This window comes from Ursus americanus, chromosome 1 (genome assembly GCF_024610735.1).
Source record: "Ursus americanus isolate L20-20 chromosome 1, mUrsAme1.1.p, whole genome shotgun sequence".
NCBI lineage: Eukaryota > Metazoa > Chordata > Mammalia > Carnivora > Ursidae > Ursus > Ursus americanus.
Genome location: NC_142127.1, coordinates 46604808 through 46617293, shown reverse-complemented (window position 1 = coordinate 46617293; position 12486 = coordinate 46604808). Strand labels below are relative to the sequence as shown.

Here is a 12486-nt window from a genome sequence, read left to right as displayed (position 1 = left end):
CTTCGCGGAGGGAACAGCGTACCTGGACGACCACGGAGCATCAGGTGCACAGACTGTGAGGGGCGGCGGGGAGGGCAGGCCTGGTGATGGATCTGGGGAGTAAACAGGGAGTCGTTCAGCAGGGGGAGGCTCAAGGTCGGAATTTGGGAGTAGGGGCAGCTGAGGCGGGAGAGGAAAAAAGGGGAGTGAGATTTGCGGGTTGTGCTGCAGGATTTTGACTTTATCCTGGGGAGCAGAAGGCCTTGAAGGCCCGTTGAGGGAGAAGTCAGGTAGTGACCGAGGACGGCCTGGCTGCCAGGGCATGGTCCTACACAAAGCCGGAGGAAGGTGGGGGTTTAGGAAGCTGCAGGAAAGTGGGTGGATTCAAAAGATGTGAGCGAGCCTTTCAGTGCCTAGGATGACAGCATTCTTTCTGGTATAAGATGCTCTTACTCCCGGAGGCAGGGAGATGGGCTGGCTGACTCTATGTGGAGCCTTTGATTCCATGTTGCCAGAGAAACGTTCATGGTTTCCGACCCAAGTGTGTCTGCTTGCACTCCCTTCAGCTGTATAGACGTCCCTCTTGGGAAACAAGGACTCTTTTCAGTGGCTCTGCCCCACCCCTCGTTCTCACCCTCCTGTGCACGCTGTCTTGACAGAAGAGAACAATTTTCCTTTTTACACAGGTAATCTGTGTACTTCGGTCAAAGTGGTGTCTCTCGGTACATAGAAATCTTTCTGTATACACATCGGCAATGCATAGGAGCCAATTGCGTATTTACTCTGTAGTCATAAGGGTGAGTAGATGTTAGGATTGGCGTTTTCTGCTTCTGGAATTTTTGCTCTGAGCTTTAAAGACATTTAACCATCTGTTTATGGCTTTAAAGCGAGTGTTCTAAGTGGAGACTATGAATAAATATGTGAATCATGAAGGATATATTGAAGGGATATTGTCAATAATAAATTGGTACCGTACATCTTTTCTCAGCTGTTTTGCAGCTTTAAAAAGGTCTAATCATTTTTAAGGAATTAAAAAAATTTAATGTTAACTATGGATTTTTATCTGGATTTTTATCTTTAAGGAGAGACCGGTATAGAATTGTTTTAACTGCATTTTAAAATATCTATTTTTCCTTAGATCAATTTCTACCCATATTCTTACTTATTTACAGATGATATGTACTTAGTATTATCTTGTTACAAAAAAGTTCTTTTTTGAAGATTTTATTTATTTGAGAGAGAGAGAAAGCGTACTCATGCATGTGCATGAGCAGGGGAAGGGTCAGAGGGAGAGAAGCGGGCTCCCCGCTGAGCAGAGAGCCCCATGTGGGGCTCAATCCCAGGACCCTGGGATCATGACCTGAGGCTAAGGCACACTGAACTGACTGAGCCACCCAGGCACCCTTGTTACAAAATTATTTTAATAGAAGTGGAATGTTGGGTTCATTGTTGAACTTTCCAGAAATAACATAAATTAAGTTGAAATTAATATTTTTCAAAGCCGATCATATTGTCTTTTCCTCTAGCCAAATATAGGAGATGCTTACAAATAATTTAATTCAGCTAGCTCTTCTGTAAGAACATGAATTTTATTTGCTCCTACCCACAGGAGACTGGTTCACTGGTTCTAGAGATTTCTTTTCACAAGGCTTCGTTTTTCCGACAGAAATATAAGAATTCAAAGAGTTTTAGAGTTTGGCACGTATGTGCAAATTAAATTATATAGCATTTTCAAAATATGCTTTTGCTCAATATTATCATGAGAGGAGCAGTTGGAACAAAGACTCCATTTGTCAATTTTTATTCCTTTTACTTGTAGTTGAAATCCTGTTGGGAGTTGAGTAAATTTAAATGTAAATAAAATGAAACAGTCAACATATTTCAACTCAGGGAACTGGTTACAGTGTTACTGCATAACTTAATATTGAAGACCCAAAGCAAATGCTAATACGTTTTGACCTTGGTTTGTGCTTGATGTTGTTCTTTGGTAATTGCTGTCATCCTGGCAAGTCATCAAAGGGGACCAACAAAGGAGAACTATAGGAGAGCAATTTGAAGGGGCTCAGGCTACATAGTCTGCTGCAGCATTTTGAGGTGTTGCCTGCCTTTTTAATTACTGTTTACCTGCTTACTGTTGAGCTGTCCTTGAGTTGGCTCTTGGGGGTAGGTCTATACTAGCCCTGAGTAGTTGGTACTTTAACTTAATAACTAATTTTAACTTTTAATAAAACTCTATGCAGAAATGCATATATTAATAATCACCAGGTGTTCCTTCTCTGTGGTCACAAACGAACATCATTTTGGCATAAATGCATGTGTGTTTGTATATACAGTATGCCTGATTCATCTTCCCACAAAAGAATTTCTAGTATGTAATGAATGTTAAGAAGAGTATCATTTCATTCTACAAACCATTGTATCTATCCCTATGAAAATTATCCAGAAAGCAAACATTGTGAAAAAACAAAACAAAACAATCTTTGCTGACTGAGATTTTCCTTTGTGTTGATTGCTACATATGTACAAACCTGGGCACGTTGGCTTTATGTACCTGGGGTCGTGGATTTGCTATTATGATTTTGCCTAAGGTGTCAGCACTGTTTAAGTAAAGCCGTAAGAATGTGGAAGATGAATGATATTTATCCTTTATTTAAATCTTTTTATTGAATTATAATTAACATCCAGTGTTACACTACTTTCAGGTGTACAGTATAATGATTCAGCAATTTTCTACATTACTCAGTGCTCATCACCATAAGTGTCTTAATCCCCTCTATTTCACCTTCCCCCCCAAGCCACCTTTAAAAAAAAAATCACTCCCCAAACATTGGTGATGTGGAATTAAAGAGGCTGGAAAATAATCATAATAAAAGAGACACATAAAAAGAAACTGCATCACATACTGGTTTTACTGCTTCCAGTGCTATTCTTAGAAATGATTTGTTGAAATGAATCTTAGCTAAAAGCTAAGGTCCTTTATATTTAGGGCTATGAGAATTTTTATTGATATAATCCTTTATGACTTTTCATTAGTTAGTTATGACTTTTAGTTAGTTACAACTTTCGATACCTTTTTGGTAGAAAAAATAACTTGGTATGCTGAGTTTCTGGATTGGTGGGCTTGCTGACCCATTACCCGTGCTGGTAAAGTGTAGGAGGGCGGGTGGCGGGACTGCCTTGGTGTGTCCCCGAGAGAGCGCCATGGTGTTTGGAACAATTCATCATCACTGGACAGGTCACCAGGAAAAGAGAGGTTTATAAAGTCAGAATGTGTAAGCCATAATGTCTTACATAAAATAAGGGTGATTTTTTTTTTCTTTTAGATTTTGGGGTAAGTGCATTCTTAGCAACAGGGGGTGATGTTACCCGGAATAAAGTAAGAAAAACATTTGTTGGTACTCCGTGTTGGATGGCCCCTGAAGTCATGGAACAGGTAAAAAAAAAAAAAAAAAAGGTGATGCTTTGTATCATTAAATACGTTAACATGTCATTCAAATCAATCATTTTACTAGAATGCATCATGTAATTAAGATTTAGTTCCCGATTGCTGGGCCTTAGCAAAGTAATATCCAAGTTGTGCACCCCTGCCGTAGACCTCCGATAATACAGACTTCTGGTGTGTGACGTGCCTGCTGTGTAATTGTGTTTTTTCCTCCTTCTGTTCTTAGGTGAGAGGCTATGACTTCAAGGCTGACATGTGGAGTTTTGGAATAACTGCCATTGAATTAGCAACAGGAGCAGCGCCTTATCACAAATACCCTCCTATGAAAGTAATTACTGTTGGAAATAATATGTCGGGCTTGAAATCGGATTTAATGGAATCTGTTCTGTAATTCTCTTAAACATAGTCATTTTCCTCTAAGACCTGAGGAGAATTAATGGAGGAACGCAGCCAAGTTAAATGTTGTCCGATGTGGACAGGATAGGACAAAAGTGGTACGGTTCCCAGCTTTGAAGCTTGCTTTACATTCTTAGCACAGAGCTGTCTGAAGACTGCGATCCCTTTGGCCAGTGGAGGTTGAGAACTGGGACAAATGCTGGTCACTACTCTTTGGATAGCCAAAGACCCCAGGTCCCCAAGGAAAATCTAAAAATAGATTATAGTGAATCGTCTTTGCAGATGGATTCCCCCCCCCTTTTTTTTAATGATCTGTAACATTTCACCCCCGTGCTCACTGTCATGTTGGTGACTCATCTGAAATAAGGGAGCCCAGTGTTTTTAGGCAGTAACCTACATTTGGATAGTGTTTTCAAATTTTTGTGATTCTTTTAACTGGCCCCTCCTTTATTATTTCACTTATTCTGAGATGGTGGTAACAGGGCTGATGGACCCAATTAGATTTTGTTTGGGGGCTGAAATAGGTGGTGGAAATGACGAAGGTATTTTACAGAGAATATGGTCTTTGTTTCAACTTTTTCCTAGGAAAATACTGGAAAAATTTAGGAGGATTAAGAAAAACCCGAGGATTAACAAAGTTCAATAGCTTTACTGATTAAAAAGTTAATATATTCTTATGAGAGAAAATTTAGAAGTCCGAACAAGAATAAAGAAGAAAATAATCATTCATAATCTCATCAACCACAGACAATCCCTGTTAAGGTCTTAGTGTAGTTCACTACATTGTTCTTTTCTCTCTGTATTTATGTACATATTTTTAACATACTTAAGATTAGGGGGTGTGTGTGTATACATATCTGCTTTTGTTAGCAGAAAATTCAAAGTTGAGGTGTAAACAATTGAATTGACCTTGCAGAGAAAAAGCACTGAAGCAACTCAGGATTTTTCCTTCCATCCAGTTTTTCTGCATTATTTTTCCTTATTTCTTGTTTTCTTTCTTTCCCCACTCCTCCGTGTTTCCCACCCGAATCCAAAGTCCCACTGCTAACCCCAGCCTGACGTCCCATGGGGCTCTGCCGGTACTTCACAGCTCGCCCACTGTCTTCTGTTTGCTGGTATCCTCCACAAACAATAAACTGTCACTTTAATCCTTCATCTATTCACACATCTGAAAGTGTTTGAAAGGAGTCTTGGCATGTATAACATTTGCATAAATTAAGGCCGATTTATGCATTAATGAGGTTTGTTCCTTTTATATAGGTCAATAGTTTACTACAAATTCTCTCTTTTTTTTTAAGCAAGGAATTTCGATGTTGTGAATGAATGGAATTTTTACCTTTTTGATTTGAAGCTGTATTTTGATGTCGTTTTGTCCCCTTCCAGAAGCAGCGTGGCCTCTTGCTCTGGTTATGGTTTTTAGTAACTTGTATCCTGGCTAACTTTCAGTGTCTTACTGTCTCAATTTTGCCAAGCCTTTAAGCAATATTCTCATTTAAAAAAAAAAAAAGATCATTTGTTACCTTCTGGGATGTTGTGGATTTATTTTTAGGGTTGGCAGTGTGTTAACAGAAGCCTTGAGTACGGGCGCTTCCTTACTTATGAATGACCTGTACACATGGACGTTCACTGCTGCTCTGGGCCTCTCCCCCCGCTCCCCCTCACTTTCCCAGCCAGAGCCCCAGCCTTCGCTAAGCCTGTGCTGGAGCTACGTGCTTCTCGAGGCCGTCTGAGAGCCAGTTCCCAGAAGTTCTGTCCCAGCCGCTTTGGGACATCGTTCTTCACACACACAACAGATTTTGTAAGTTCTGTCAATGGAATAACAAAAAGGTGAAAGGGCACATGAACGGATTTGCGAAAGGAAATGAGTACTTTGAGTGCACACTTTCGGGAAGGTTAAAGTCACAGGAGAGCACCTCATCAAGGATGGTCTCTAACGCTTTTGTGATACATTAAGAACTCGACTGCAGCAGCGGCTGGACTGAGATTCTGTCTTGGTATTTGTTTCCGCTGCAGGTGTTAATGTTGACTTTGCAAAACGATCCACCCACTTTAGAAACAGGAGTAGAGGATAAGGAAATGATGAAAAAGTACGGCAAGTCCTTTAGGAAATTACTTTCACTGTGTCTTCAGAAAGATCCCTCTAAAAGGTATGTCAAACTTTGGGGATGAGTTAATGACCTGGTTTGAATCACGACAAAGCTTTGCTTGTGGCTGGGAAAAGGCTGTGTGAGGACACCTGAAAGGTGCTTCTGGTTCAGGGGAAATCCTGCTCCGGCCCCTGGTTTCCAACCTGTTAGTGGAAGACAGGGTGGGTGCGAGAGGGAGAGGAGTGAGGATGAGGGAGAGGCAGAGGAAAATTTTTAGTGTTAATGAGATTCACTGTGTTTGTTCGGTGTGCGCTCTGTCATCAAAGGAAATGAAGTAGAACAGAAATCAAAAAGAAGTTGGCAGCCGCGCGCTCAGAAGCTAGTATTCCGCACTGTGCAGGTTGAGCTGACCTCTCAGGATTTGAATATCCTGCTAGCTCCAGTCTAAGCCGGGCAGAGCTATTGAATTTTGCATGAGCTTCCCTTTAGTTGCAGAACAAGTTGTGCTGTTTAAAAGATTATCGGTAAAGAAGATTACGATTTTTGCGTTAGAAACATTAATCATATAAACAGAAGCAAATGGTTTGAAATTAACGTTAGTGTTTCCTCTTTCTTCTTGGGTTGTTGCCCTGCTCTGTAGTATGTCTGTTTTCTGCGTTTGTTTCTTCCTTCGTAATTTCTGTGACTTTGAAATACCCCGGCTAGTGATAATATAGCCCCATGTTTTCTCGCTTAAAGAAGAATGTGAATGACGTGAGCCACACAGGCCTTGCCTGGGTAGAGTCCCTTCGTCGAGCTAGGTTGTGTGTGGTGTGGCCCTAGCGGACCCTGAGCATAGACCACGGACCTGGAGAGGCCTCTGGGGAGTCGCTGGCCACCTCATCCACCCAAAGGTTCGATTTGAAAACGTAAAAACTGGCTTCTTTTCTGAGGCTTTCCTTTTCAGGGAAGGACCCCGATTTTGGAGGGATGCCTGTTTTCTTAAATCCTTTATGAAACGTAAGCCTTTTCTCTTTACACAGTAATCTGCTGTTTGGGTAGGCAGCCCTTCTCCAGATTAAACACAGTTGCCATTATTTTACCCCATTCTTTGTAGCTACTCTCTTCACTCCTTTACATTTTACTGAATTCGCCTTGAATCTTCTCTATATCAGTCACCATTCTCATGGAGTTAGGTCTAAAGACTGCTGTCAAGGATCTTGAAATTATTTATTGTAAAAGGGATCATTGTTTTGTCACACCGGTAGGCTGTTTCTGCTTAAACATCTTCGTTGCCCTTTATGTTTGATTTGTACGGCTTGTTTTTCTTCTGAATTTATACTGATCTTTTATTGAGGTTACTTCTTCACACTCCTATCAGGTGAAGATGATATTAGATTCATATTTTGTTCTGCAACACTTGCTTGTCTTATCTTTGTATTTGGTGTCGTCTCCAAACATAAATTTTTGGCATCACCAAGGAAATAGTTTGATCCTCCAGAGCCCAATGAGAGAGGTACCTGTCTGCCCAGTTAGCCCTGGGTTATTGCTGATGGTCTTTGTGATTCTCAAACTAGTTGAGATCCCACCTAGTGGTGATGAAGTGTAATGTCACACATTTCTAGCCCTTCTGGAAAAAGATACTGTAGGGTAGAATTGCTGGTATACTCATGATACAACAGTAGATTTCTTTAGGAATTTGTAAATTAGTCAGAATAAATTAGATTATCATATGTTAAATTTAACAAACCATCCTTATTTCTTAATAATCTTGAAAGTCTTCCCAGGAGTTATTTATTATATGAGCTCAAACGTCAGGTTCCTACCACCCCCTGCCAAAAAAAAAAAAAAAGAGTCTTGCACCATATGTTTGAATTCTTACGAAGTCTTCCCCTAAGAGTGCTGTCTTACTAACTTATTGATTTACAAAGTATTAATAGTTTAAGGACTTCTTTTAGATATTTTCATTATAATCTAATCTAATCTCACTATTGTACAATTGTCCTCTGTTAATAACGGAGAATATAAGTGGTACAATGAATTCTTGGGGACTCTTCTTTTAAAAATTGAAGTATAATTAACATACAGTATTATATTAGTTTCAGGTACACCATATAATGATTCAAAAACTCTATATACTCAGCGCTCATCACGATAAGTGTACTCTTAATCCCCATCACCTATTTCACCCGTCCCCCACCCATCTTCCCTCTGGCAACCACTGGTTTGTTCTCCATATTTAAGAGTCTGTTTTGTTTTGTTTGTTTTGTTTCTCAAATTCCACATTTGAATGAAATCATATGGTATTTGTCATTCTCTGACTTATTTCACTTAGCATTATATCCTCTAGGTCCATCCATGTTGTTGCAAATGGCAAAATCTCATTCCTTTTTATGACTGAGTAATATTCCGCTGTAGATACATTCCACATCTTCTTTATCCATTCATCTGTCGGTGGACACTTGAGTTACTTCCATATCTTGGCTGTTGTAACTAATGCTGCAGTAAACATAGGGGTGTGCGTCTATCTTCTTGGATTAGTGTTTTCTTTGGTTTTCTTTAGGTAAATACCCAGTAGTGGAATTACTGGATCATATGGTAATTCTATTTTTAATTTTTTGAGGACCTTCCATACTGTTTTCCACTGTGGCTGCACCAATTTGCATTCCCACTAACAGTGCATGAGGGCACCTTTTCTCCACATCCTCGCCAACATTTGTTTCTTATCTTTTTGACTAGCCATTCTGACAGGTGTAAGGTGATACATCTTTGTGCTTTTTTAAAAATTAAATTAATTTTTTTAAGTAAACTGTCCCCCAGTGTGGGGCTCAAACTCATGACTCCGAGATCAAGACTCGCATGTTCTACCGACTGAGCCAGCCAGGTGTCCCTTTCCTTGTGGTTTTGATGTGCATATGATGATGAGTGATGTTGAGCATCTTTTCATGTGTCCGTTGGCCACTTGTATGTCTTCTTTTGAGGAAAAAAAAATTCATGAGATATGAGAATGGGAAAAAAGTAATATTGAATTTATTATATAGGATGCAGTTTTAAAATATGTATTCATTACTAAATAAGTAGACATTTAATTGCTACACAAATCTGAAAGAAACCATGAATATTTCCTGTCTTCTCTGTCTTTGCTTATGTTGTCCAAAAGGTTCTTCCTCTGGCCCTTTCCACCCTCTTTTAACACTTACTTGAAAGGCCCCATCTTCTTAGGGTTGGATAAATCTGGATGGGTTCCTAGCTCTACTTTATCATCATCTACATGACTTAGTTTCCTTGTCTGTAAAATGGGCCTAATAACACCTACTTCATAGGATTGTCCTGAGGATGGAATACAATCACTCACTTAAAGGGGATAGCACAGGGGTACCTGGGTGGCTCAGTCAGTTGAGCGTCTGGCTCTTGGTTTTGGCTTAGGTCCTGATCTCAGGGTGGTGGGATCAAGGCCCTTGTAGGGCTCCATACTCAGCGGGAAGTCTGCTTGAAATTCTCTTTCTCGGGGCGCCTGGGTGGCACAGCGGTTAAAGCGTCTGCCTTCGGCTCAGGGCGTGATCCCGGCGTTGTGGGATCGAGCCCCACATCAGGCTCCTCCGCTATGAGCCTGCTTCTTCCTCTCCCACTCCCCCTGCTTGTGTTCCCTCTCTCGCTGGCTGTCTCTATCTCTGTCAAATAAATAAATAAAATCTAAAAAAAAAAAAAAAAGAAAAAGAAATTCTCTTTCTCTCTCTCCTTCTTTTTTTTTTTTTTTTTAAAGATTTTATTTATTTATTCGACAGAGACAGAGACAGCCAGCGAGAGAGGGAACACAAGCAGGGGGAGTGGGAGAGGAAGAAGCAGGCTCATAGCAGAGGAGCCTGATGTGGGGCTCGATCCCATAACGCTGGCATCACGCCCTGAGCCGAAGGCAGACACTTAACCGCTGTGCCACCCAGGCGCCCCTCTCTCTCTCCTTCTGCCCCTCCCCCTGCTTGCATGTGCCTGCTCTCTCTCTCAAAATAAATAAATAAATCTTAAAAAAAAAGAGGATAGCACAGTGCCTAGGGGTTCCTAAGTATTCAGGCAATTGGGATTGCCATTCACTATTTGCCTTTTTCTTCTTGACTGAGTGGAATTATTACAGCCCTTAGTTTTCCTACAGTATATTGAGGATATGTCTGTTATAGCACTTATCACACTATGTGCGTTTATTGGCTTACACATCCAATTTCCTCATAAATTTGTAAGTTTTTTGGAAGGAGAACCTGTGTCATTCATCTTTATGTCTTTCCATCTACAGTGTTCGGTCTGTATTACAAATTTGATATTTCTTGAGCAACTGGAGACAGTTGGGAGCTTGCAATTTGGGGATGATTTGAACTCATTGAAGAGTGTGTCAGAAACAAGCCAGATGCAAGCAGGTTGAGGAGTAAATGCAGATTTTTGATAATTTTTCTATTTTGCATGTTGATCATCTACTTGTAATCTGAAAGCAGTGACAGGTACCAAAACCCTGGTCTAGCTGAGTACCTTTTTAGCAATGAATAGAAACATCACAGGTGAACAGTGACCAGGAGAGATTCAGTCCTGTGCTGGAGCCCTCAGGCTAGCTGACAAGGAGCTGTGTTTTCTATCAACCTGAGAGCTCATGGAACTTTCCTAATAAAAGAGAGCAGTTATTGGAGCTGTTTGCCTCATCCAAGTCTGTGCTCTGCATTGGCATAGACTGAGAGGTGCTTATATTCTTTTATTTGCGTAGCAGAACATTTTGCTATTTCCTAAAAAATGAGCCTTAATCCCGTAGATTATGTACTTCATATGGATGGCAACTATAAAAGGAACCAGCATTTTCTTCGAGCAACAAGAGGGTGCATATCACATAAATAAATTCATTAGAAGTGAATAAAACTTGAATATTTCTTTTGGGGGGAGGGTAGGGTGAGAGTTGCAGCTCTGCCTGAGGTCAGTGAGATGTTAGAAATTATAATGCATATTGTTAGAACTACTTAAACTGTATCATGTTCATCCTGAATCCTTTGAAAATTATTTTAAGTCTCAGTGGACTTTGGTTCATCCATATGTATTAACTGAACCTTTAAGAGATTTCCTTCTGAGAATGTTGGTACTTACAGACTGCTGCATTGTTTTTAAGGATTTAAAATGGAATCGTCATTCATCGCCTGTACCGTTATTTGGGTTGCTGGTGTAGAGCATTTCAGCTTTTCTTGTACAACAGTGTCTGTATTTATGTTATGTTGCATTATTTGAAAATTGTTAGCAGCCATGTAAGACATAACTGTGCTTGCAGAATTCTTTCTCTTACGTGGTACTCAGCTAAGGGGCCGGCAGTTTTGATGGTTCCATGTTAACCCCGTACTGAGAGTTGCTGTAGCATAAAACTAAAACAAACGGGCAAGCGGACGAAACACAAAAACCCTAAAGTCAGTTGGGCAGCATTGCACCTCACCTTCTCTCATGCCTTCCGTCACTTTCTTCCTCCCTCATTTTCCTCATTTCGTCCAGTTCCACTTTTCCATACTTTCTTACGGAGATCGCTTGGCACTTGTACGATTCTGCCTCCAAAGCTATAGACACTTGAGGTCATTTGAGCACACAGACGATCTGCTGTTTATTCTTCTCTGTATAGAGTAGACCTATTATTTTGTATGGCCTGTATGGCCTATTAACATAAATGTTGAGCCTATACAAGAAGGAATGTGGCTCCTTTAAACCATTTCTCATTTCTTATGTGATTGAGTGTTTGTCTTTATTGATGAAGACTAAGAATGGAGAGTGCTGAGAAAGGGGTTTTCTCTGTAGCATGCTTTTCTGCTTTACAGTTTTGGTCACCATAGAAATGACCTTGCTGGGGAGGGGAAGGTATTTTCCCAGCCCTGTATCTTGAGGTATGTCTGGCATTTCCCAGCCTCCTCTCTGTGTTGGTCCTACACCTGACCCTTAGTGTGCGGAAGGAGGAGGCAGGGTGCAGAGGAGTGAGGGAAGCATGGGGCTCTCCACTTCAGGACCTCTACTGTGCACGACTTACCCCCCCCCTTTTTTGTTAGCATGAGTCTTATTTTCATTACCTTGTTCTCCTGTTCCCTACTACCTTGAACAGATGCTTAGAATTTGGTGTTGACTAGATTTGGCTCTAGGAGTTGTGGTTCTGTGTCTGAGTGTCTGGTAGCATCACTTCTACTCCATGTTTGATTATGGTTTGGAAATTGAGCTATAACGGTTTTCTGGTCTGTGTTCGGCATTGGGGACATAAAAAATGAATCCTGTGTGTCCCTGTCTTGAAAGGGCTTTCAACTTAGTGGGGTCGAGGCAGAAAACATAGGAACAAATAATTACAGAAGAGGAGTGTGGGTAGAATGGTACGTGAGCCCCGAGTAGGGAGCAATGAATTCTACTTGTAGGAGCTGACCAAGTATCTCTGAAGATGATGACATTTAGATTGGTTCTTGACTGATGAGCAAGGCTGTGCCAGTCAGTTACAAAAATTTTTGAAGAAAAACAGTGTGTGCCTTGTCATGAAAGAGCACGAGAAGGATGAGTTTACCAGCATAGCCCGAGGCCAGCGTTCACGAGGGGCATGATGGGAAATGCGGATGGGGG

The 12486-nt window shown here is 40.8% G+C and overlaps 1 protein-coding gene across 5 annotated transcripts in view; it reads left to right on the top strand.

Moving 5' to 3' along the window:
• The window catches only part of STK39 (serine/threonine kinase 39), a 439620-nt gene that overhangs the window by 256215 nt on the left and 170919 nt on the right, over nucleotides 1–12486 (top strand). For 4 of the 5 annotated variants that reach the window (XM_045780401.2, XM_045780409.2, XM_045780437.2 and 1 more), the window contains 3 exons: nucleotides 3303–3412; nucleotides 3648–3749; nucleotides 5831–5964. In XM_045780401.2, the coding sequence (XP_045636357.1) occupies nucleotides 3303–3412; nucleotides 3648–3749; nucleotides 5831–5964 (346 nt within the window). The remainder of the gene's footprint in view (nucleotides 1–3302; nucleotides 3413–3647; nucleotides 3750–5830; nucleotides 5965–12486) is intronic. The other variant, XM_087861213.1, reaches the window with a different exon arrangement.